This window comes from Enhydra lutris, unplaced genomic scaffold (assembly GCF_002288905.1).
Source record: "Enhydra lutris kenyoni isolate GAN:26980312 unplaced genomic scaffold, ASM228890v2 scaffoldscaffold24, whole genome shotgun sequence".
In the NCBI taxonomy this organism is placed as follows: Eukaryota; Metazoa; Chordata; class Mammalia; order Carnivora; family Mustelidae; genus Enhydra; species Enhydra lutris.
This window is the reverse complement of record NW_019154108.1, coordinates 17581079-17608554: the sequence shown is the minus strand read 5'-3', so window position 1 is coordinate 17608554 and position 27476 is coordinate 17581079. Positions and strand designations below refer to the sequence as shown.

Genomic DNA, 27476 nt, shown 5'->3' with positions numbered 1-27476 from the left:
GAATTGCACATTTCACACGGATGAACTTGAGCCTCACGGTGGACTCCATCTGCAACACAGACTCCAGGGGACACCTCTCTGCCCAGGTGAGGGGACGTGCGTCAGCCACAGAAGGCAAATGTAAACACTCCCCTCAATTCGGAAGCCTACCTGGTAAACCTACAGAATGAATATTTATGCTACATCCATCTCTGCTTTGCAGACATGCCGTGGAATGCCCCTGCTGCCACGCTCTCCCACACACACTCACACACGTGGAAGAGGGCACGCACCGGAGGGCACGCACTGGAGGGCCCTAGGAGAGACACGGTCTGACTGAGAAAGCAACTGGCCATCATATTTTCTCTAAGCTGTTCGGAATGGACGTAAAGCCAGAAAAATAGCCCCGAACCGACCTCCACATGGATTCTGAAGCTTCCCCCACTCCCTCTCCCACTACCTCCTTATTAACACCACGGCCAATTCAGGCCTTACTTGGTTCTCTCCAGTTCCAGCTTCCATCAGTCAGTGGGGGAGGCAAGAAGCAGCCTTTCAGGAGAGAGAAATGATGCCAAAACCAGAACATAGTAGCTGCTCAATAAATATCTTTTGAGTGACTCAAAGATAATTCTCAATATAGAAAAAAATGTCCTTTCATAAATGAAAGGACAATTACCCAGCACTCAAGGAGTAATCCTGAGTTTACTCACCCACCTGTCCACTACCACCTGGGACCCTCCTTCAGAGTCTCCCTGAAGGAACTGGGTTTCTCACTGGCACAGAGCTGAGAGATCTCTAAGCTCCACGAGAAACAAAATTCCTTATTCTAACTCCAGCCTTCCCATCATTCATCTATCTGGAGGAAAACGCACTTTAAAAAATAGTAATAATAATGTTCTGATGAAAGGAGTGCCGTAAGCGGCAGCCGTGTGCCCCCAGTGTGGGGTTAGAAATGACAGTCCCTGAGGACATGGATATGTCCGGGCGAGCAGTCACCAACTGTGCCGGGAACAAGAACCCGAGAAGCAGTCCAGCATGAGGGTCAGCAGAGCACCCCGCCATCAGCATTAGGGCACCAGAGTCCTTGTTCCCTTGCCCTGACTCAGCTCCTCCAGAGTCAAGCCCTCACATCTCCTCACCCAGCCTCAGTTTCTCCATCTCCCAAATGACAAGCTCCAATGCCCCCTCCCCTTACCCAGCCCTCCCGTGCCCCCACCTCCCTGCTTCACCCACGGAGAGCAGAGAGGATGAGCACAGGGCGGGTCTGTAAATCCTGCCAGGCTCACGGTATATAAATACAAGTGTTATGGTACTATTACCACAGAGGTTTAAATCGGGCAGGGGGCCCCGGGACTGCGTTCGCAACACCTCCCCCACATTCTCGGCACTAGAGACGGGGCTCCCACCAGGAAACTGCTTTCCTCGATCTGTAGCTGCTCAGGAAACTCGTGTATTAGGGCGGCCTCCTTACAGAAACCCTCTAAAAATACCTATCAGTGTATATTTAGCTCCAGATACCATCCTCCTCCCAACAAGCTTCAGGCTGAAGCCCTCGGCGTGTGCTGCTCAGGAGAAGTTGGGGACCTGTGCTGGCAGCCCCCGCATGTCCTCTGGCTTTTCTCTTTCCTGCTCCCTCTTCCTTTATCTATCCTCTCTCAGCTTGGTTATGCACATCCCCCCAAACTGCGGCCCAAGACATGGCCATGGCTCCCTTCTCCTCTCCCTGCCAAGACCTGTGCAGAGTTAGAACGCATCATTCCAGTCCGGCTCAAAGCCTGCAGGGGTTCCCCACTGCCCCCCACCCCAGCTAAAGCTCGGGCTCCCGGGCCAGACCAGCTTGGGCTCCTGCAGACCTCCAGGCTCAGCTCTCAAACACCACCAGCCAACACCCCAGAACTGTCCTGCTTACTCTCCCTCTCGCAACTGCAAGGATTTGGACGAAGCGTTCCTTCCCCCAAAAACCTCCTCTTCCTTGTCTAAGTCCCACCTGCCCATCTTGCAGCCGAATTTAAATGTTACTTCTTTCGGAAAGTTTGCCCCAACCCCCCCCCAAAGGTAGGTTGGTGCCCTTCCTCTCGATTTTCATGATACATGGTTCTCGGCGCGGGACACTCAGCCCCAGCCCACCCACACCCATGCACACCGAGCACAGTGCCCGGCACACTGTGGGTGTGCGACCATGGCTCGTGAAGGAAGACAGAAGGGCGGAGTAAGGGGCTCAGTAGAAAAAAAGAGGAAAAGCCCCAAGCTCAGATACACCTACCCACTCTCCAGGGTTTGCACCCAGACACTCACAGTTAAGGGAACAGTCAAAACAGGTCATCTCCCACAGTAAGGATGCCAAAACTGCTGGCACAGCATGTTCTGAGCAGTAACGACATACATACATACATACGTGTGCATGTGGGATTACATACTACAGTCTTTGGCACGTGGATTAACAAATGGCAGCTTTCATTGTACAGCAAATGGCAGGTGACCCACTCCTGTTGCTTTCCCCTTACCAGCCCCTATAGCTACGTCTAGAAGGCTGGGTCTTCAATATTCCGCCCTCACCCTACCCTCAACCCCATCACCTAGGAAGCAATCCCCAAAAGGTAACACTGAGAACCCTGTAAACAGGCCCAAGTGACTAGAACCCTGTAACTCTTACTAACCTAGAGACTGAATTCCCAGCTCTCCTTTCTCTAACAGAGCGATCAGAATGGGAGCCAGCTGGGATGAGTCATAGCTACGTGAGAGAGACGTTGTAGATTAAGGTGAAGGACTGGTAACAGAAAACACTTCCCTACGCCCAGGCCCAGGCTTCCCTCGGTACTCTCTTTTGCATCCTATAGATGATGAGAGATTCTGGGATGAAGCAAAGGATTCGATTCAATTAACATTTACCTACTACAATCCAGGCCCTGAGGCTACAGAGAGGAATAGTGTTGAAAGACAGTCCTCCAACACGTGTTGTTTCTGGTCTTGTTGATTTTGGCCATTCTAACTGCTCTAAGGTGGTATCTCAATGTGATTTTGATTTGAATCTCCCTGATGGCAAATGATGATCAATATTTTTTCATGTGTCTGTTAGCCATTTGTGTGTTGGAGAGGATATGGAGAAAGGGGAACCCTCTTACACTGTTGATAGGAATGCAAGTTGGTGCAGCCACTCTGGAAAACAGTGTGGAGATTCCTTAAGAAATTAAAAATAGAGCTACTCTATGACCCTGCAATTGAACAACTGGGTATTTACCCCAAAGATACAGATGTAGTGAAAAGAAGGGCCATCTGTACCCCAATGTTCATAGCGGCAATGGCCACGGTAACCAAACTGTGGAAAGAGCCCAGATGCCCTTCAACGGACAAATGGATAAGGAAGATGTGGTCCATATATACGATGAAGTATGACGCCTCCATCAGAAAAGATGAATACCCAACTTTTGTATCAACATGGACGGGATTGGAGGAGACCATGCTGAGTGAAATAAGTCAAGCAGAGAGAGTCAATTATCGTAGGGTTTCACTTACTTGTGGAGCATAAGAAATAACACAGAGGACACTGGGAAAAGAAGAGGAGAAGGGAGTCAGGGGAAATCGGAGGGGGAGATGAACCATGAGAGACTATGGACTCTGAGAAACAAACTGAGGGTTTTGGAGGCGAGGGGTGGTGGTAGGTATTATGGAGGGCATGTATTGCATGGAGCACTGGGTGTGGTGCATAAACAATGAATTTTGGAGCACTGAAAAAAAATAAATTAAATTTAAATTTAAAAAAAGAAAGAAAGAAAGACAGTCCTTGCCCTTACTTCCCTATTCTTAGCAGCTTAGGAGCATCTCTGAGTTCCCATCCTCCTCTATCACTCACCCATCTCTTCCAGGTACTATGATTTATTATAATGACTAATAGGGGATAATGACTTCAAATACTTTAGAATTTTCCAGGTGGCCTAACAAATGTTTAGACACCGCATGTCCTGAATTGTTACCAATACAAGAGATCCCAAGTTATATAAGGTACTAGTTTGTTAAAGGAACGGCAAATTCCACTGTCTTTTAGGAGAAATGAGAATACATTAACTTTGGTGTGTCACAGTCCTAGCCCTTGCTTGAGTGCTCCATGATACAAGTTTGTTCAAAAAATGGGTAAACGCGTGAATGAACGAACAAGCCTATTAATGAACTTGTGATTCAGCTTTTATACAGTAACCCCACAAGAGCTGAGCTACAGGCCTTCTTAACCACAGAGAGAAGTCTTAGGATGGACATATGGGACTCTGGCCCTCCTCAAGTCACGTGGTAAGTTGCAGCTCTGGGATGGGGATATTTGCCAAATCATGCCCCGCCCCACGCACTCCACATTGCATCAAGGGATCTGAAGGAACACACCCTCACAGAGATTGCATACGACACACAGAGCCCGTGAGCTTGGCAGGTGGCTGACAGTGTGCAGGAATGAGTGTGAAGAAGGACCCTGGGGCCAGCAGATGTCGGCTCAAGTCCTGGATCGAGTAGTTTCTAGTAAGTCACATACCCTCCCCAAACCCGTTTTCTTCATCTATGAAATGAGGATAACAAGACCTCATTTGGGGGATTATGAGCCTTAGATGAATAAAGCACATACATTAACTTCCTAAACCATGAACTCTCTCAACTTACAGACCTAAGAATACCAGAGGTGGGAAGGTCAGAGGGGCCCAGTCCCCAGCTACTCCTTCCTTAGCAAAGGTCACTGATAGAAGGTCTTTCACCGAACCAGCCGTCTGACACCTCAACACCTCCTCCCTCAGTCCCTCTCCTCGAGTCACACACTGAGAGCTGAGAAGTTGTGCAGTCTCAGCCCGAGGCACTGTGTCACGCTCCAGCACCTGTCATTCCCTCTGTACACAGGAGGAAAATGCACGGGGACACCTGGAGTTCCGGTGGGAGGGAGGGGCTACCAGCAGGGACCGCTGCAGCGGCGGACGTCAGGAAGCCCAGAGAGGGGCCTGTCCCAGGTAAAGCACCAGCCCTGGGTCAAAGGGCACAGTGCCGACCCTGGGGCTGCGGTCAAGAAGCAGTGATCTTGGGCAGAGCACTTAACCACCCTGAGGACTTGATGAGTCACATCAAGAGGCTGATCTGCCTGACTACCTGGTTGGTATTATAACATATCTCACTGCTTCTAAGACCCCAAGAGTTGTAAGGTGCCCCATGAGTTCCTTCTTAGCAAAGACAGGAAGAAAAGTGCTGTCAATTACACAATATTGTGTCCTTATTGTAAGACACGGGCTGACGTCGACGATGCTCCAGCTTGAGAAATGGGCGCTGGGGAGCGGTGCAATGTGGTGTGTGAGCACACCATGTGCACTGCAGGCTAAATCCGAGTAGCCATTCCTGGGGAACCCTCAGCACGAACCCTAGCACCAAGCCCTTTCCCTGGGGCACATTCACGTGGGAATTAAGGAGAGAGAAAGAAATCAGGAGGTGCAGGAAGAACAGGGACAAAGTCCCGTTGGTTCCAATGGACAGCAGAGACTTTTCAGCAAAGTCTGAAGAGCCACTATTAAGAGGTTGGAGGGCTGGGCAGGCAGAGAATGAAGAGGATGAGTGACATGGCCTCAGTGTCACCACCTGGGCCCACTCGTGTGCACCCCGACACATGCGGACGAGGACACAGAGGGCCTTCCTGGCCATGCTAATGGAAAGATCCTGGTGATTCCTACAAACCCGCTCCTCAAGTCACATGGCAACCCTTCTGGGAAGCCAGTACCTCAATTTCCAACAGTCTTCTCACATCCTGTCAAAGGGTCCAGTTCCTCCACCTCCCCTCGCACATACTAGCGGCCAGACCCCACACCAGAATGGCAGAGTCACCTTTAGAAGCACTTCGACCTGTCATGATGCCTCTCAAAATGGGATATCCTAAAGACGTACACTGGAACATGTTTAATCATTAACTAAAATAGCCCAAACCAGAAGGCAACCTCGCTGTCAAATCATGGTAAAAATGGAGAAGTTGGGGAGCCTGGGTGGCTCAGTGGGTTGAAGCCTCTGCCTTCGACTCGGGTCGTGATCCCAGGGTCCTGGGATCGAGCCCCGCATTGGGCTTTCTGCTCAGCAGGGAGCCTGCTTCCTCCTCTCTCTCTGCCTGCCTCTCTGCCTACTTGTGATCTCTGTCAAATAAATAAATAAAATCTTTAAAAATGGAGAAGGCCACATCTTCCATGGACATCCATGTAATAAACCGCTGGTCAAGCATTACAGATTTTTACCAAAATATGGAGTAATATGTACTACGCCCATATGGCTTTGACAAAAGGCCGCAAAATTATATGCATTGAAAAGAAAACTTCCTTAGCACTGAAAGGTCTGGAAGGAAACACCACCAAATAGTTCTGAATTCTTCATCAATAAACTGTTTTTCTCTTTTGACTTTCCAATATTTTGTTTAATGGACACATAATAGTTTAAAATAAAAATAAATGGATGAGGGGCACCAGGGTGGCTTGGTCAGTTAAGCGTCCAACTCTTGACTTGGGCTCAGGTCATGATCTCAGGATTGTGAGATCGAGCCCCACATCAGGCTCTGTGCCGGGTGTGGAACCTCCTTAAGTGTCTCTCTCCCTCCCCCTCTTCTTTGCCCACTCGCAACTCTCTAAATAAGTAAATGGTGAAATGAGAAATTTCAAATGGCCTCTGACACATACAGAACTCAACAGTACCAAGAGCACACACAATGTTGACATATAAACCACATGCATTACAGTATGTGGTACTTTGCTCCCAGACAGAATCACAATATTTCTAAAGGACTCAGATTCTCGTTTAGACCTTTCACGATATACTAGTATTACTTATGTTAGGGACATTTAAAACATCACCAAGCCATTATCAAAAAGTCAAAAGATAACAAGCCTTGGCGGGGACATGGAGAAAAGGGAACCCTCACGCACTATTGATGCGAATGTTAAATTGGCACAGTCACTATGGAAAATAGTATAGAGGCTCCTCAAAAAATTAAAAATAGAAATACCATAAATCCAGCAATCCCACTTCTGAGTATATAACCAAAGGAAATAAAACCACTAACTTGAAGAGATACTTACACCCCCATGTTCACTGTAGCATTATTCACAATAGCCAAGATAGGAAAACAACCTCAAAGTCCATCGGTGGGTGACAAAGGAATGCTATTTAGCCTTAAAAAAAAAAGAATGATGCCATTTGCGATGATACGGATGAACTCGGAGAGCATTATGCTAACTGAAATAACCCAAGCACTGAAAAGAAAACTACTTCATGATCTCATTTCTATGCAGAGCCTTAAAAAAAAAAAATCGAACTCACAGTAACAGAGAAATGAATGGTACTTGCTAGGAGCTGGGAGTGGGGGAGAAACCTGTCAAGAGTACAAACTATCAGCTCCAGAAGAGTAAGTCCCGGTGACCACACACATGGTGACCACACAGTGGTCACACAGTTAATAATAATGTACCGTACACTTCAAATTTGCGGAGTGGAGCTCAAGTGATCTCACCACACACATGAAACAGGTAACTGTGTGAGATGACGGGTATGTTAATTAGCTTGATTGTGGTAATCATTCTGCAGTGTGTATCTAAACATCACAACACGCACCTTAAATATATATAATTTCCATCTGTCAATCATACCTCAATAAAGCTGAAAAAAATAAACCATGAGAAACATGGCCCAGGTGTTCTGCATTGTCTATGACCACGCACTTCTGAAACACGATGTACAAATTATCTTCATAGACTAAGCCGTGTTTAAGATTCAGTAGAATTTTTTTTTTTTTACAAGAGTAACCTTCAGAAAATCCGCCCGTAAGACAACAGATGTTTTTAAACATCATCGTCTCCATTTATCTGTTCCCTATACTAAGGGTTTGCCTGCTTATGAGCTCCATTCGAACATTCCAGTCCTCTACACCTTCAACTTCTTCTCTTTCACTTAATCGCAATTGGTGGGAAGGTTAAAAGTATGAGTACTGCATGTGTTCTACAAGACATGAGTAGACGCGAACATTCCCAAGCTCTTGTTTTCCTCAGACTTTATCTACCTCCGCTCCTCTGTTCCCTGGAACAAATTTCCTCTTTGTTCCCTTCTCCTTTTGATCAGTCATGATGGTGGCTTCTAGATTCCCCTCCTCGCTTTTTTACTGCATTCTCTTCTTTTCCACACAGGTCTGGCAAGCAGCTGGGTATGGGACTTCTCAAGTCACACCCCTTACTGCCATAGCCAGGCCCACACAGGCCAGCAGCTCCCCCATGAGGCCTGGGCCACTACCCTCCCATGCAGGCACCAAAAGCCACCAGACACAAACAACAGCGAGCAACCACAAAAGCCCAGAGAGTCATGCCCATTACCACCAGTCCCAAGGCCATCACATATGCTGCTAATGGCATTGGATAGGCCCCAACAGAGGCCATACTATATTCATTCTCAAAAAAATGATTTATCAAATATTTAAATAATGCAAATATGACACTGCATCAGCAATAATTCAGGATTACTTATCAAATATTTTAATGTGATTCAATTTTATACTCCTATTAATAAATCTGCAAATCATAAAAAGTTCTGTGGTCGGGACACAAGTCTCAATTATCAGTTAAGAAAATATCATTGCGGGAGGTGGTTCTTCAACATTCAAGGAAACACTGCATCTCATGGCATTTGGGGCCCATTTTGGTGGGGGCCCCTCAGGCTAGGGCAAGCTGTGTGCTTTAGTGCAAAGACTCACTGGGATATGTGTGTCTAGCATTAGTCAAACACCGAATGAAAACCAGAAGCAGAAGCAGCCACACCTTGGTTCTGTAACCTCTACAGAATGCCACAAGCATCCCCACAGAGTACCCGTACCCCCTGCACATGGGTCACCTATGGTTTAGCCCCGTGAGGAATCTCGTCCTTGAACTTTTTTGTTCTGACCCTACTCCCTGTGCTGCCTTCCCACCCCTGGGTTCCTTCTACCAGCCACTTCAGGACCACAAGACCCCACGGGCACAACCCCTCACACCAGAAAGGACAGACTGGAAGAGGACTCACCCACTGAGGACCACGATGAAGTCCATGACATTCCAGCCATTGCGGAGGTACGAGCCCTTATGGAAGATGAACCCCAGGGCCACAATTTTGATACCAGCTTCAAAGCAAAAGATCCCAATGAAATACGGTTCCGTCTTCTCCTGCAGGATGAGAAGCATGGGTACTGGTAAGGGGGGAAGGGAATGCAGACAAAGTCACGCCCCAGCCACCCTCTCTACTCTGACCACTCCTCGCTCCTATAGGACACCTGAGTACTAGTGGGAAGTGAGTGCACTCGCTGAAGGGCTCGGGGAGTACACAAGAGCACGGGAAGCCTGGGGGAGCCAGCTGCCCGAAGGGATGGGTATGGGGGTCACAGTCAAGCCAGACTTCTTCCCAGGAGAGTGGCTGATGTTTCTGGCTTCACCCTGGCCTTCCACTGCTGGCCTTCACTTATCCTGCAAGCTCAAGGGTTCTTTTTTGCAGGTAATTAGGCTGAAGCCGCTTAGACATACATTTAGATTTTAAGCAATTAGTTTGCCCTCTGTTGGGAGAATACGCTAGACACGTGACTCCTTGCTTTAAGGAGAATACGGACACGACACCTACAAAGTTCAGCACTATCAATGCACATAGGCTTTGAGCACCCTTCTTTCTCCCTCTCACTCCCAAATCCGTTAGGCAGGGGAGTGAAGTTAATGGCCCTTGCTCCTGCCCTTTCTTCTTGTCTGGCTACCACACAGTGTATCCACAAGTGTTTGTGATGCCGTCAGAACTTCTGGGAGCGGGAGTTAGAAAGGTCAGTCCTCTCGTCCTTCTGCCTCCCAGTGGGGTTTGTCACCAGCATGTCCCTCAGCAAAGAACAAACTCCTCACTGAACTGTAAGGGAGGGGGTGGGGGAGGGGACCAGGCGAGGAAGCAAAGGAGAAGGTAACCACTGGGGAAGAGAAGGGACCGGGGGAAAGATGAGAAGGAGGGAGGCACATACCAGTCTGCGGGACATCGGGGTCTTGTCATCCTCAGGAAGATGCTGTTCCAGGGCCAAGACAATGCAGTTGGCAATGATGGTGGCCAAAATCATGTACTCAAATGGCGTAGGAAAGATGAAGTTAAGGAACAGATTCACCCAGGAGAGAGGGATACAGCCTCCATGATGGCTGTGCACAGAAATACACAAACTCCATCAAACCCCCTTGGACGTTTGCAGGGCCTATGCCATCTCTATTAGCAAGCAGGTGCCCGGGCAGCGGAGGGCCCTTCACATGGGAAACTACAACCATTTCTGATTGGGCTCTAAACCCCGAGCACCTTCCCCAACAGAAGGAGAAATGCAGCCAATAAATAATATAGTTAGACATCTGGCCAACACTCCAGCTACTCATGGGATTCAAAGGCACAGCAGGGATTAAGCAGGGCTGAAAACGGAAATGGAAAGAAGGAAGAGACAGGGATGCGGCGGCAGGCTCACGCTCGTCCCCGCTCCCGCCACGGCGCTGGACGACGATGCTTCAGCAAGGACCCAGCCGTGGCTGTCGGGGTCTGCCTCTGGGAATCACCTCTGGGGCTTCCTCCTCTAGAACCTCTGCTCAACGGAATAGAAGAGCCTTTGGAAAAAAGAACAGTTCTCTCCATGTGAGCTCTCTTCTGTTTCAATACCCAATTCAGAAAAAAATTTAATGAGGTCAGGAGAAGCTTGCCTTGACCCACCCTATTTCTCCTAAGCTTCTACACAGATAGCAAACAGAGACGCATCATGAGTCTGGGTCCAGGACAGCAAAGTTAGGGCATCTAAGAACCAAACTACAAGCGAATGAATAATGAATTCAGGCTTTTCTCGGTTGCATTTCTCTGCAGATCGATGAGGGGGCTCCCTGAGCCCTTCTGAACAGCAGGACTATGATTCAAGTGCCTGCATCCGGGCTCCTGGGTGCACCACAAGCCCAGGAGGAGTTGGAGGCGGCACTGTTCCCAGAGAGAGAGAGGGAATCACCAGCTTCCGGAGTCAAGTCCCTCTGCGCGCTGGATTTCATTCCATGACTGCTGTGACAAACACAAGTGAGCTGTCACCACAGGTCTTGCCAAGCAACCCATGCTCTGGCAGATTCTGGCATCCGGGATGGAGAAAAGAGTAGATCTGGCCAAGTGGAGGGAAGGCAAGGGATCATCCCCCTTGTCCCCCCACCACCTTCCAGGCCTGCTGTGTAGCATGTAGGGCCTAGAGCTTTCCCTAGGGAGGGCAGATCATAATCAGGCCCCCGATGCTTTCCTGTCCCAGTGCCCATCAGTGGCCAGTGGGCATTCAGGGCATCTGTGAGGAAGAGCCGGGCACAGAGCTCCTCCCTGCAGAGGTGACATGGGAAGGAGATGCAAGGTGCCCGCCGCTGCTCAGGCCCTGGTGCTGGAAGGGAGGCTGCCTCAGGTGAGGCAGGAGGCTGCACCTGAGCTTCCAGACCTCTCCACTGGCTCTCAGCAGTGCCCAGGGCTGTCTCCTCCCCGCCGCCAGGCACCTGAGTCACCACCCACTCTCCCTCCCACACAGCCCCAGCGCTCACCCAGGACCCACAATCTAGGGACGGCTCTGCTGGCTTCTGCTGCTCTGGGGCCCAGCCACCAGATCTGAAGACTGGGTGGGCTCCAAGGCCTTCAGAGCCAGCCCCCTGCCTCCACACCCCACGGTGCCAATTTCCACCCACCCAGTCAGAGGAGAATCTACCCACACACCCAGCCATTCCTCTTCCCGTAGTCTCTCTCATATCGAACTTGGTCCCTGAGAGCTAAACTTGCCAGCGGACATGCTCCACAGATGCCACCCTTCTTGGGACAAGCCCCCCCACCCCACAACACACCCAGGGTGACCAGTATCCACTGATCACCGGGGGCCTTCATTTCCCTCCCATCATGGGCTCTGACCCAGAGCTCTGACCAAGTGTAGAGGGACCAGGGACCACAGCAGGACCTGGTGTCCCATAAGCCTTCTGAAAAGGATAGCTGGTCCTGGGCCAGGTTCAGACACCCGGAATCCCCCAGACCCAAACGGTAACATGAGGACAGAAGCAAGGCAGAAGTGGTGGCCCAGGCATGCAGGCCTTTTCCTGACCACATGCCGACCAGCCGCTGACAAAGGTCAGGAGAATAAGAGGGCATCTAGGCCAGTGTTCCTACAGTGCAGGCCGCGGGATACACGGATGCTAGTGCTGTAGGAATCTGCGATCAAATCAATGAGGGAAAGTCGGAATTCAGGAGAGTGAGCAGGCTTCCCCCCAGCAGAACTTCTTGGAAGCTTAGGGACTATTGTCAACAGTGTCCACCGCCTCCCCCAAAGGCAGTGGGAATGGTATAAAGTATTCCTTTTTTTTTTTTTTTTTTAAGAATTTTTACTTATTTGAGGGAGAGAGAGCGAGTGATCGTAAGAGGGGGGTGAGGAGCAGAGGGAGAAGCAGATTCCCTACTGAGCAGGGAGCCTGATGTGGGACTCGATCCTATGACCCTGGGATCATGACCTGAGCTGAAGGCAGTCACTTAACCGATTGAGCCCCCCAGGCGCCCCGGTGTGCAGCATTCCTTAACTTGCTTCACCACATCATCTTTTCATCAGAACACCTCTCCTGGGAATGGCTTCAGAAAACGTATTTGGGAAGCTCTGGTCCAAAGGGCAGATGTCACCGCCGGTCTCCAGGTGTGAGGAGGAGGGCTGCTGCTCTGGCAGGAGGGAAGCTGGTGTCCCTCCCACCTCCTGCCTCATCCTTAGTCGAAGTGGGACCATTCACAAGGTGTGGGCTCAGCTGCCCTTGGCCCTGGCTAGCAGGGCCCCGAGCAAGTTCAGAGAAGCTGCTCAGCAGGTCCAAGGAGCCCAGCAGGTGACCTGGGAAGCAGGAATGGGGAGTGGCAGACATCATGAGCTCTCATGGGTCTGCTTGGGTTCTAGGATTGCTTTTTGAGGTTCAGGCTTCTACCCGAGAACTGCCAAGTGACAGCCACAGACGTCAGTTAATCTGCTTTTAGGTGCTGACTTGAAGGCATGACGGGTCGTGGTGGCCATATGCTGCCCCAGGCTCTCTACCCCACAACACCTCCTGGGACTGTGGCAGCCCCTCGGCGGACCCCAGTCCCTGCTCCCACGTCCGCACCTGCATTTCCCTAGCCGGATCACCTAAGCATACGGCTCCCTGCGAGGACCTGTCAGCTCACCTACTCGAGAACACCCAAGTGCAGATATCTGAGGCTTCTCTGTGACCACCGGGCTAGCTTTGGGAAGGTGTAGCCATCACCACTGCCAGCTGCTCAGGGCAGGAGCAAGGCTCTTGGCCCCAAGTGCTAATGACCCAAACTTCCTGTGACTAACCAGATATCTGGATGGCCGAAAATTCATGAGGTCTCAGTCAGCGGCAGTGCCTAAAGCCCTGGAGGATTCCATCGAAAAGTGAAGGTTTGGTAATTCACAGGTTCTGAGAAGACCCCATTACCACGCCCTCCCCCATCCAGACCCTCTGCCTACATTCTGACGTCTAAGGACCCAGGCAAAGCAACAATCCTCTGGCTTGAAGTGTGGAAAGTGGTTAAATGCCCATATCCTTGGGACGGTTGTCCCTTTAGACCTTACGGCTCATCTCAACCTCGGGATGAACTTGGGTTTGGGGCAATGAAGAACCTGAGGTGAGGTTCTGCTGCAGAAGCAAAGGTGAGACCATGGGCATCCCATGCCTCTGTGCACGAGGCAACAGAAAGGACGGTGACGGGGTAATCTCGGCAGAGAGCAACCAGTTCTGTCTGGGGCCCGGCCACTCTCCCTTCCAGCCCTTTCCTCACCCTCTTCTCTTTCTGAAGAAAGCATGAAGAACGGGCACGTAATGCCAGTGCTCTAGCCTCCACCTGCAATGGTCTTTCTCCTCTTTTCCAGTCCTATGTTCAGAACATGCTAGAATTAACCACCTCGTCCGGGAAGGTCTCTCCCTGTGCCCCACAGCTCTTTCTATTGTACAATTTTATCACCTCTCCTCCTATTTGTCTCCCCAAGAAATTACAGCTTGAAAGCAAGGACACGTTCTTGTTCATCTCTCCAATGGCAGTGCTTACAGAGCCCCTAGTACACAGCAGGAGCCGACTCAATGCTCAACGCAGGCATGAATGAATGGGAGGCACCCCTGGGAGCAGCAGCACGACATTCACTCATGCTGGCTCAGGCCCGGGCTCCTGCTCACCCCCACCCTTGGGAGCTGACTCAGAGGCACCACTCCCGTTTCTTCTCATCTACCCTCATAACTTCAAGCCAAATAAGCTTGGCTCTAAGGCTTGTGGCTCTGCTCTATCTCCCGAGGCAAGAGCCTGGACTGCAAATAATGGCCCACAGGCCAAGGGAATGCACCTTAGGCTTGACAAAGATGTGACCTGGAAGGGTCAAGGAAGCTCCATGTTGCCAAGACCTCAAAGAACAAGGCCCTTCATGAGACAGTAATGGAAGACTGTCCAGGACTCTGAGGCCCTCTGCCCAGGAATTCAGTGGCTCCGATCACACTCCGTGGACCCCAGATGCATTCTGGAGAACCGTATCTCTCCCAGGTATCTAGACTGTAATCGGAGATCTTAAATAAATGGAGGCATCAGGGCAGTGAGATGTGGGAGCCTGAGGGCACGAGTGTTGCCTGTCTTAAATCCAGACCCCTTGTGTCCATCGCATGGTAGGCACCCAATGATTGTCTTCTAATTAATTAATGAATCAATCAATTGGTAAATGAATTGCATAGAGAAGCCAGAGTCAGAGGTATCCTTGCAAAGGTATCTCCTACCTTCTCCACACTGTGTACCCACTTGAACTTTTCGTACTCTAGTCTGAGTATACACATTAGCTATTCAAAAATAGAAACCAGCATGCAGAGAGGATCCCTTCAATGTAAAAAGGTTTTTTTAAAAAGGAGCAAAGGAAAAAAAATCTGTCACACTAGAAGGATAATGAGTTTTCTTGGGGTAGTAGGGTTATTTTCACTTTCTTCTCTACCCCTTTACACATTGTCTTGAGTGTTATAATGAGTATGCATTAGTTTATAATCATAAAATCAATTAAAGCTATATGTATTTTGAAAAAACACAAACCAACACAATAAAACCATCCCAACCTGAGGGTCATGGAAATCAGTACAAGGTTTCTGAGAGGATCTAAGGCGGGATAACAAAGGGACAGGACCCAAGGAGGAAATGGCAGTGAAAGTGCTTTGAAACACCCCAAGACGCCTCCGCTCCCATATGTGTCTCACTATCTGTTCACCAGGGGCCTCATTTCATCCACTTTCCTGGCAATCTCCCCAAACACCCCTTCACTCCACTCTCCCTCTGAGCCCATTAATGAGGACCTCTGTCGTTCCATCTCTCCCCCCTCCCGTCTAGCAGCTTCAAGACAATCATTAGGGAAATGACAAAAATAGGTTCGCTTATTGATTTATCTCCTTTACCCGATGCTCCTTCCTTCCAATGGTTGACTTGTTTCCTTAGCAACACAGCTAATTTGAGCAGCACTACTTGGCCTGCACACCTGCCATTTGTTCATTTCCTTCCTGAGGCGCAGAAAGCCAGGGCAAGGAAGAGGTCTGCCCTATAGGCCACAGTTGTGGTGCTGGCTCTGCTTGTCACCAGGGCCCTGGGGACCCGGCCCGGGACAAGAGCCCTCCTTTGGCCCAGACCACCAGAACCTCACCTGCCAACACCTCTCAGGGCAGGTCTGCAGGCACACGGCCGGGAGAGACTTAGGACTCTAGCAGCACACCTGGGGAGCTCCAGGGGAAACCTGCATCTTCACCACCACCGGGATGCTGATCCTAGGTCCCCTCGGCTCTCAGCTGTGTCCTCTCAGAGCTGCGACATCAGAGCTCACTAAGGAGACTACATGTACTCAGAAAGGCTGAGAGGCCACAAGGGACAGAATGCTGTGCTCTCTCCCTGACTCCAGGCCCTAATGGCAAAAGCGCTTTTGTGGGGGAGCAGACTGTGGCTACTTATGCACTTCCTCAAAACTCCTGGGGGAGTCAAGAGTAGCCCCGGAGTCTCAGGGAAGGCTTATCCCAGTCTCCTTTACCCATTTCCACCCCTCACCCCCACAGCCCAGAACGCTCTCCTGGCAAGATCTGTCTCCCTTCCCTCCTTTCCATCCCAGCTGCCTATTTTCGGAGGTCTAATTCTAAGAGATGAAAGAGGCCTCAGAAGATGGCCTGGGCCATTCTAACAAGTGGGATGTTAACTCAAAGACAGTCAGAGGGAAGGGGCCCTGACTAATTTGTGATTCCCTCGAGCACTACACCAGAGAAACATTTTAAATATGAATGATAATGAAATACAGCTATATAGCTCTCCAAGTCTTTCAGACTCCTTTTTTTTTTTTTTCTATGAGAAGAACCAGAATCTTCCTGGAAACCTGCAGTGCAATGGAGAAATACAGATTGGTAACGGGAAACCAGAGCCAGGGTTCCCACTGCAAAATCTGCCCCAATGTGACGCTCAAGGCAGGGGGAAAGCACCGCCATCCACTCCCGCAGAACCAAACACCAAATACAGAAGAATCAAAGTCTAAAACGACCCACGAATATAAAGTCCTTTGAAAACCAGTAAGGTGCTACACAAATGCACAGTCATTTTTATTACCCTACTAAATCACTCTTAAGTATCTACTGTGACTCTAAGCTTTGGGATAAGCAACAATTCGAGCTCACAGCCTCCAGGAGTGGGCTGGCGGGCTGCAGCAGGGAGCTGACACTGAAAAGACCCACCACAATAAAGGATATGAAAAAAAAAATTATGGTAATGGGCCTCCGGGAAGAGAGCAAAGACATTTGGCCCCGAACCTCCTGGGAATATGAAAAGCACATCCAAACACCAGTCCCAGAGGAGGATTTATGAAGTTGATGGCTCTGATGTAATCTCTCCCAGCGATTAGAGGGGGCATTAATCACAGCCAAGGCCAGGGCGAAGAACAGGAGGGATTGAACCATCACAGAAGTCCGGCTCCAGCTCCCATAGACCCTGATGGAAATGCAGTGAGATCATGCTGGTGACATCACATCCCCCTCGCCTGGGCTGCTGAGAACCATACATCTGTCCTGGAGGGACCAGGAACACTGACGAGACAGACCTTGTGCCTCAAACCCAGACAGAAGAGCTGCCTCCTGGCCTGTCCACACAGGCCAAGCGTGCAGGCCTTCAACCCTTCAGACTAGAAAGAAAATTAACCCCCACCCTGGTAAAACAGGCCTGGGGCCAGCTCTCCTTCCTGGAAAGGTGCCTTGATTTTTGCCCAGATCATGGTATGAAGTGAGAGCAAGTGTGCGGTAAAAGATGGAAATCCAAGGGAGCCCCCTAACGCCTCTTGGCCTGCCTTCTCCGCCTCACCTCAACCAGCCCGGGTGGAAGGCCAGGATAAGAGCCAAACTGAGGCCCAAGGACCCTGGCTCAGAGGCTAACGGGCTTCTGCATGGCATCCTCCCGCATTCATCCCACTGGCTCCTGTGGCTGACTCAGGAGGACAGTGCAGCCCAAAGACCAATCCAGAAAGGGGAGCAGATGGAAGGACTGTATTCCTTGGGGTTCTGAGGGACTACAGATGAATCTTTCCATTTCCTGAAAAACAATGTTAATCCTCTAAGCTTATCAACGCGTGAACCACCCTCCTCTCTGGAGCAAGTCACACCCTCAATTCCATTCCCTTCTCTTGTCTCAGCTCCTTAATGTTAGATTTCCGGCCTCCGGCCTGGGCTGATCAATAGACGGCGGCCCACACAGGGCCACCGCAGGGCGGGAGGACTCCTTGCCTGTGCTTCTCCATGCGACTGTGAGCAGTGCCATGGGGGCAAATCTGGAAATTCGCACAGCATCTCCTCCTCCCTTCCTGCTCCCCTGATGGGAGAAATGCAGTTAACGAGCAGAAGAATGCCGAGAAGGCTCTCCAGACCTCATGATGTCCCACTTCACTAGCTCATCACTCTCCTTATCACATTTTTTCTGGCCACCCAACTTCATTTAAAAAAAAAAAAAAAAGTCAGATTGAAAAGCCAAACCCCTTTTCTTTTTTTAAAACAAAACAAAACAAAAATGGATCACGTGACTTCCAGCCTTAACATCAGTTTTTTAACTTTGGTTTCCATGGTGGTGGGATGCAACCTACCATCACCATGACAACAGCTGCTTCGGTTCAAATTCACCATCTGACAGGCAGTCCTGAACACACACGCACACCTCTCCCGTTCTCTCTCTCTCTCGCTCTCTGTCAAGGAGATGGAAATGCCATTACGCCTACTCCTCAACACTTAAATCCTAATGAATGAAAGACAAAGAAAGCAATATTGAGAACACGGCAAAGAGGGAGAGGACCTCCCCACTCCCCACAACCGGTCCCTAAAAGGCTCTCTCATGCAGCCACAGTCCCACTGCTCTCCTAGGGAGGTCAACGGACTCAGTTCCTCAACAAAAAAAGGTCCTAAGCATCACCCTTTTAATATTGGCTGTGAAGGAAGCCACATTCAACCCTCCATTGCTTTTTGACCAAAAACTCTCATCTGACTCCCATATCCCTGGCCCTATATAAAATGACTGACAGGAAGTTCACGGTATTGCTAATTTGGTTAACTCACCCTGAGCTGAGCCCCAGGCTCATCTGGGCCCCAGTTCCAAGAGAATGGGGAGTGACAGTTCTGAGGAAATGAAGACAGCTTTCCTCCTTCTTTTGCCTCAGTTTCAGTCAGGTGGATATGTCTTAACAAATTCACTTGCTATGACTAAATCCTGGACTCAAAATGCTGTCATTCAACACCCAGTTTTGGTGATCAGGGGACAGATGATTGAACAGTACAGAAAAGGGAAGAAAGGAACAGGGAATATTAAAAGGCTCTGGAAGAAAACAAAACAGCAGCGGGAAAATTACCTGTTTCAGAAACCAGGATTGGTGTTTTGATGATACTCTGACAAATTTGAGCCTGTCAAGAGTGCTGGCAGCAACATACATCCCAGCGGAAGAAGAATGGGGGCTGCAACCAGCAACCACACCCCAAACTATCCCCTAACTTCACATCCACACTTGATTCGTGGGGTGACAGACAATAGCTGAATGTACAAAGAAAATGAAAAGCCTTTAATGAAAGAGTCCACGGATCATCTGTGAGAGAATTTCAGTTTTCCTCTGAAAACCCAGAACCTATACCCTAGTCTTCAAAGACACCCATTGAGCCCACAAACCACTGGAGAAAATGTTAAAGGCACTGAGGATACACAGCTTGGGAAGGGAAGGTTGGAGAGAGACATCATTGCTGTTTTCAAATATCGGAAGGACTAGCTTATGATGGGGGCTTAGACATTGTCTATCTTATTCTGGAGGCTAAGACCAAGACCAAAGACCAAAGACCACCCAAAGGTAGATCAGAAGAAATACAGAGAAGAAGCTTCACTCCTCCCTAAGTGAATGGATGACTTCGTTAAGCAGTAAAGTGAATGTTGTACCAACAAATGCTTAATGACCAGTCACTCGAAAGGATGAAAAGCCCTGGTGTTTAGCATTTGCCTATTTCTGGAGTGTAAATACTCTTTCCATAACTAATTTCTAGCTCCCAGTTTGACATCAATGCATGTGAAGTTACAAAGATACACACAAGGAGTACTCAAGAGCTGAGACTTGCCAGTTCCCATCCATCACTTACTGTAAGTCAAGAATATCGAGGCAGAGATTCCTGTATTTGACGGTAGTCAAGCTGGATCAACCCTTGTTGCTAACAAGGGGTTAAGAAATGGATAGGAAGCTAGATCAATGAGTCTTCAGTCACTTGCTCAAGGGCCTCCTGGGTCAGCATGACTCACTGTGGTCCTCGGCCTCAAGATGCCCACTTAGCCAGACCTGCGTTCATGAAGTCTGGAGCATCACCCTTATCTCAGAAGGCAGTACCTGTGCAGCTGGATGTGGGCCAGAAGCAGCACGGCTGAATGGTGTGCCACTGCCATGAATCACAACAATTAATTAATCACCCCATTATCTCAGGCTGAAGTCTGGGGTACCCACGGGTTCCCGCTATCTCACCATGGCCTGCAAAATAACTGAGAGGAACCAGCCAACACACACAATGAAAGCATAATCCCAAAAGACAGAAACACATCCCATAAAAGGTTCATGTCTCATTCTAGAAGATCAGAGGATCTCAGCCTTGGCTGCACACAGAATGACCTGGAAACCTTTCCAAAATTAAGGATATGGGTGTCCTATCTCTAGAAATTCTGATTTGTCTCAGGTGTCATCTGGGGATGAGCATTTCTAGAAGCTCCCACACTGATTCTAATGAGCAGGAAAGAACACTGCTGTAAACACAGCACAGCAGTAAAGAACACTGCTACCGATGCTGGAGGCCATGAAAAACCTAATGGTATCCTCAACTCAGGGAGATAACAACAGGAGAAACTAGACTCTGAGGAGCGCCAAGGTAAGAACCAGAAGATGCCTTATGGTTCTATTAACTGTTCCATTACATCCCTTTTACAGATGTAGATAGAGAGATCTGAGGTGCAAGGAGATTGTTCCAGAGCCAGGACTAGAAACCTCTGTGGATTTATAGCCCCACCCCCTGAGAAGCTTAGGAATCTGTTATCAGAACAATCAAGTAAAACTCCCTGGTTTCCTGACTTGAAATGAGGGTTCAAAAGAAAGACATCTTTTTATTTGAGTTTACTTCCTCCATGGGCAGACTACTCAATTGTTCTCAAGAGCCCATTTCTTAAGATAGAATCTGGATGGTTTACCTTTCCCTGAGGCCACTTAGGAGTCCAGAAAACATTCTGAGATGAGTGCTTGCCAGAGCTCCCGTATGCTGAGACATGGTCTTGGTTTTATACTGGGGAGAAGCCCACTGCCTACTGAGAAGAGCACTATCAATTCATTTAGTTTTCTAACAAATCATAAAGGATTCTCTCTGGCAATATTTTTGGGAAAGCAGAACATTAACCATTGTTCGGAATCACTATTTCTCATTCTCGTTGGATCAGTGCTAGTTGGCTTCTCTTGAATTAACCTTCTCTTATCCATTCCTACTCCTTAATTAAGTCCTTTCTCATTCATCACAATCCCTACATCCAGCCTCTTATGCCCCAACCAAAGACAACACTAAAACACATACTTACTAATAAAAGGGTAAGAAGTCCTCAGAAAAGGACAAAGGAGCTAGAAGGAAGATGACTGAGCAGAGAAAGGGTACTGAGGAAACAAAGGAGGAAATGTGATCAAAGGATTTAAGGGTCAGGAACCCTGAGTTCTAGCCCCTTTCTTGTCACCTGCTAAGAGTTTCTCTTAGTTCACTGTTACTCCGATAAACTATGACTCTGTGGTAGTAATAGGCAATATGATGGGAAAAGAGTGAAGGATAAAGGAGAAGCATCCATTACTACAATTGGGGGAAGCCATTTTGATGACGTCACTAATGAGGACATCCAACAATAACATCCAAAATGGAAATCCTGGCACGCCTAGGAATACCTTGAAAGTGTCCAAAGCGGATGGAAATGTTTCTTAATTTTCAAGAACAGGAGCTCCATGACAAGCTGCGTTGGCCTAAGACTTTGCTAGAAGATAGTTAATAAAAAGTTAGAATCCTCATAATGGTGGCCTGGCAGTGAACATAAAGCTGCTTTTCTAAAACCTACACTCTGTATAAGAGTCTGAGAGTCTTTCCCACAGTCTCCCTGTCCCCCCAACTCCCATTTCCTTTAAAATCTGCAAAGGCAGAAGCATTCAGTAAGATGAAAGTTCAATAAAGAGTTGTTAAAGTTGACTGCTTCACACAGTAATGTACAACTATGGGCATCCCGGAAAAGAGGAGATTCCTTTGAGGGCTGGGAGAAAGAAAACAGACTTTACATGCTAATATTGAAAGGAGAGGAAGAACTGGGATTTCCCAAAGGTCCTATACAGAGCAATGGAGAAGTATGGCAGCGGAGTTTCTGGTGAAGGGAAAACAAAACAGCACAATGCCCTAATTCCAACAGAAGCTTGCATTCCAATGGCACAGCACAAGATGTCTCAGATCCATTTAATGACGACCATGATGATGGGTAAGAGATCTTTGGTCTTCTACCATCTACTGATGCTTTCCTCTTCCATGGGTTTAGCTTCACACCCAGTGGGTGCAACAGATACAGGCAAGCAGTTCACGCTCATCCTAAAAAGATGCTCCGTTAGGGAAGAGTGCCTGCCAGTCTCTGGTCTGACCTGAAACAGTGTGCTACAATGGAAAGAGAGCAGTCCATGGAACCAGTGAGATCACATCTACCTGCGACCTTGGGCTAATCATCTGTAATATGAGAACAACATTCTCTTCACAGGGAACTAAATGACAGATGTCCCTAAAACACGCACAGAGTGTCACACAACAGGCGTTTATTAAAGGCATAGTGAGGAATGGATGACACTCTAGGCCTGGATCATGGTCCCATGGAATGTCAGTAAAATTATTTGACAAAAATACATGAAGGTAAGAGAAAACGAAAGGGTAAGTGTTATGACTGTGCAGGGTTGTTCTGAACCCAGCCTGTTTCACAGCAGAAGTGTGGATAGCTGTTGGGACAGTTCTCATTTTCCGCAATCTATTCCTTTGCTTTGCTCTCTTGAGCCTGTCTACTGATATTTGTAACAGAAACGAGCTCAGGCTTTTTGAGCCTTTGCATTCAGGGGTGGGCATCTGTTACTCCCAATCATCACCAGGGAAAGAGGTTACCCAGAAACTATGTAACATCCTCACCTTGGGTGGGGGGGAGCAGGTAATTGTGATCCCCAAAATAAATAAATATAGACATACATAACTCTCTCTGAGAAGGGAGTGTTATTTTACCAAAAGGCTCAGATCCTCTGAATTCACATGGGCCCATATTCCCAGGACCTGCCCCTGCCTTGTGTTACCACATCCGCCCACCCAGCCCACCTCCAGACAAGCCCACGCCCTTCAACTGCTCCTCATATCAACAGATCAGGAGAACACATGCATCCTTGAACATCCATATGGCTCAGTTATTTCATAAACACAAATTCCCATGCAAATACAATCCAAAGTTAGCAGAAAGAAGAGGCAATTCCTTTAACATTTTTTTAATTTCTTTTAAACCCTCCACCTGGTTTGCGGAAGCCAAGTGGTACATCGGAGTTCTCCATCCACGTCCACACCAGGATCCAGTGCCCTCAGGGAAAATGCCCTCCAGGATCCTGGTCAGGGGACCCTTGTCAAGCTCACTTAGGCAAATGTGCAAGGGAAGCCATGGAGGTTCCCCCTCCCCCTACATCCCTCTAACCCTTTCAGAAGCTTCTTCCACAGTCAATGGAGTCTAATCCCGACTCCCTTCTCTGACAGGACAGACATGCAGACCCAGAATACTTAGAAACCTAAACAGGTAAGGAGTAATTCACCAGAAGGCCAACAACCCCTGAGAAGGAGATCTGCTCGGAGGCCATGCTTGGACTCTAGGACAGATCCTTCCCCGTGTCATCAGTCAAGCCATCTGAAACCTGTGGCTACCGTTTTTGTACAAACAAAACCAAAATCTACTGTGTTTGTGTAAGCCGGAGGGTTCTGAATATCTAATCCGCTTTTATGAAAAGCTTGCTGGGAAAATTCCGCCTCTTATTGCTCCTGAAGATATCTTTTCTGGGTTATAAATCCAGATATGTCCTTAGGGATAGTATCAGTGTAAAATCGGTATTAGAAACACGCAAAGAAAGATAGGTTTTGATGTAGATATTTTAAAAACTTCTCTTAAAAAAAACTAAACTCAGTAACTTTGAGACGGGGAAAAAAAGGCTCCTGGGAAGACCAGACAGAGCCCCTGCTCTGAGCCAGGCTTCCAGCTGTCTCGGGCTGTGTAAGTGGGCAAGTGAGTTAACCTCTCCATACCTTAATCCCCAAACTGTGGGGTGTGGAAAACAAGAATGCGTGTCTCTGTAGAAATGCTACAACAAATCAATGCAATGATCTGTGGGATAAATTTAGCACAGTAATCTGGTACCTCATAAATACTCGATTAATATTAGCACTACCCACATTAATGCTAGTACTAACTTCTATTGTGTTTACAAAGGGCTCTCATACCCATGAGTCTTGCAAGCTAGGCAAGTAGAGAATGTGATTTCCCCCTCACACCTGAAATCCCTGAGGCTCACAGAGGTTGCAAAAGTGAATGGAGGTCACCTGAATGTTAAGCGCAGCCGTGCTCAGCCTAAAACCTGACAAGAATCAGAAGAAAGGAGATGGTATTATTGGAAGGAAACTTAACTGCAGGGGTTCATTATTGATTCACCCAGTGCTAACCAGATACTAGCAGCTGAGCTGCAGTCACGGCTTACTATATGCCAAACACTGTCCTAACATTTTACATGCGCTATTCCACCTGATCTTCTCAAAAATCCTATTCCTGTTTCCATTTGATGCTTGAGGGCTCTGAAACACAGCAAGGTTAAGTCGCTTCCCTGAGGCACACAGCTAGAAAGTTGTGGAAATGGTACCCAGGTCTGAATCCAGAGGTCAGTTCTTAACCTTGACACTCTAATGCTTCCAAGCCAGAGACTGGTACATCCTAACAGTAAGGCAAAGCTTTCACAGCCGGGCACCAGATTAGATGATGTCTAATATCCCTTCAACTTTGAGATTCTAGGCTTCGACACTTCTATTTTCTAGTAAAGAAATAAAATATGTCTAAGTGAGTCTCTGAAAATGATATTTAGTGTGGACTTTGGTGAAAGTAGAACACTATATCCTAACCTAAAATAGACATGAAATAGTCATAAAACCATGTATTGATTCAGCAAAGCATGCGACACGAGTATCTTGTACAAAATTCTTATTGAATAAAGAAATAGAAGCTGGCTAAAGAATAGTGCATAAAATTTAAGAAAAGCTGAACAGTCGAGCGCTGACCAATGCACTAATGACAAGAAGAAGGGAGGTCCCCAATTCTAACCATATGTGTACCAGTTACTCGAAGGAAAGTATAAAAAGCCCATGTTTATCCCATCTGCAGAGGACGTAGAGCTCTGAGCAGAGCTCTCACTTACTAAAGAGCAGAGGCTGAAGACGATGTGTAGTAGAAATCACTTAAATTCTGGAGACAGACCACTGCGGTTCAAGTCCACTAGTGGTGACCTCGGTCAAGTGATTTAATCTTCTATAGTCTGTTTTTCTATATTTACAATCGGGATAATAGTTACCTCACTGGATGGTTGTTTTGTTTAAATGCAGAGTCTTGGGGCACCTGGGTGGCTCGGTCAGTTGGGCGTCCAACTCTTGATTTTGGTTCAGGTTGTGATCTCAAGGTTGGGAGATTGAGCTCAGCGTCGGTCTCTTCCCTGACCGTGTAGCCTGCTTGGTATTCTCTCTCTCCCTCTCCCATGTCTCCCTCCTTGCTCTTGCACACATGTGGACACACTCTCTCTCTCGGATAGCTAGGTAAATGCAGAATCTGAAATTTGATGAATGCTCACTGAACGTTAGTTCCCTGTCCCCACTTGTAAAGGATCTCTATAAGAAGGACTGTTGCAGCAAAAGATAAAATGTACTTGAAATAAATATGAAGTCCTGAATTTAGACTCAAAAATTAAATTGAGAATGGAGTGAGAGAAAGCTAATTCTGTCACCAATTCATATAAAAGATCCAGGGTGTATTGCTGATGGCAAGCGACCTCAAGTCAAGTCTGAAGTACAATGCCATTTCTTTAAAAAGGAAAAAACAATTTAAAAAATTGTTTCAAGTTAAACAAATGTGCCAATGTTAATAAGTACTGATCTATGTTCTAGTAATTAAAAAACTAATAGATACTGTCCACTCCCTTCCAGGGATTTAAACCAATACCAAATCTATATGGTAAGTGTTACATTGAAGTAATAAACCAGGTGCCCTACAGAAGTGCAGAGGAGGGAGTTGGTCTTAATCTGCCAAGAGAAATCAAGGAAGTCTTCATGGAGGCAGTGACTACTAACTACAGTCTTAAAGCCGGGGGTAGGAGAGGTTGGGGGTTGGGGAGAAGACATTCCAGGCACTGGGAGCAGTAAGTGCACAGGCAGGGAGGCCTAGGAGAAGCTGGTGCCTTCAAACATTAGCAGCCCAGTAGAATAGCTGAAAAGAAGGTGATTATGGTTGCCCCCAGAAGTAGAGTAAAGCACAGGAAGCCCTGAACACCAGGATAGGGAAACCTTGCCCAGTTATAAAGCAAACAAATCACAGAACCCAGACAGGTACTTAGGTTTCCTGAGTCATTATCTATTCTTTCTACCCCTACTGTCCTTTATCTTAGCCACTAGCCATATGCCGCTCTTTAATTTAAATTAATTAAAATGAAATGCGACTTAAAATTTAGTACTCAGTCACGACAGCCACCTATCAAGTGCTCAAGAGCCACATGTGACTACAGGCGACTACATTAGATGGCCCAGATAAAAACATATATCCACCAGCACAGAAAGTTCTGGTCTGCCGCAATAATCAGTGCCATAGGACCTTAAGTGAATGAGAAGTGAATGAAAGACTGGGTTTATATTGCTTTATAGAACAGAAACAGGAAAAATAAAAACAATCAGGTGAAAGCTCTAAGGAAGAATATTTCAATGTCCTACCCCTTAGTGACAAGAGCACCCCATCACTGGAATCTTGATGGCCACCCATCAGGGGGATGGAGAAAGAGCTCCTCTATTGACATAATGCTCTTTGGTTAAAATGTTTGTATTTTACCATGGCCGTCTGGCTGATGCACTAGTGCAAACATAGCTCCGTAGCTCTTTCACATGGAGTTTCTGTCGTACTTGCAGCTAAGGGATATGATGCTGGATTGGGAGTCCCTATGCCTGATGGTTCAACATCCCAACATCCCAGAATGTGGGAACTTTCTAACATAGTCAGCATTGCAATCCATGGATCCCCTGAAATTGAATGCAAATTGTATGTGTATTTTTTTCAGGAAAGAAGGGTACATAGCACCAATCAAATTTCAGTAAAATTTGTGATCCCAGTATAAAAAGCAAATAAACGCTGTACTAGAGGACGAGGCTGTCCCAGTCCTCCAAAAAGAATCATCTAGATGTCATCAAGATGGCCACTAGGGTCATTCCCGACTGTAAAGTTCCACAGTGGGACCATCCAAAGACAATCACCCCGTAATTGAAGAGTTCCAAGTGAAGCATCCCCTGACCTTGATCAAGGAGAAAAGAGATGGGACAAGTATAAAAGGACATGGAAACAACCCAAGGCACTAAAGTTGGATAATTCAGTCAGGCTGGGGAAGGAAGAAGAGAATCTGTCAACCTCTTGCTGAGATGCCCATTGAAAACTCTCTGCCCATTAAATCCTGATGTCTCATTTTCAATGACAACCTCCAGACACACGCAGACCCAGTCAGACGTAATACAGCTTAAAGCTGGAGAACTTGCCCAGTGAAGCCCAAGTTTGCTGAGCTATCAATCCATTAAAATATATATATATATGACTTTGGTCTAATCACC

General features: G+C 47.8%; 1 protein-coding gene across 3 annotated transcripts in view; it reads right to left on the bottom strand.

Annotated features, from left to right (window-relative positions):
- LOC111150674 (calcium voltage-gated channel subunit alpha1 E) overlaps positions 1–27476 on the bottom strand; it is a 309893-nt gene that overhangs the window by 273181 nt on the left and 9236 nt on the right. For all 3 annotated transcript variants that reach the window (XM_022508204.1, XM_022508205.1, XM_022508206.1), the window contains exons 2-3: positions 9983–10088; positions 9016–9155 (exon numbers count right to left, since the gene is read on the bottom strand). In XM_022508204.1, the coding sequence (XP_022363912.1) occupies positions 9016–9155; positions 9983–10088 (246 nt within the window). The remainder of the gene's footprint in view (positions 1–9015; positions 9156–9982; positions 10089–27476) is intronic.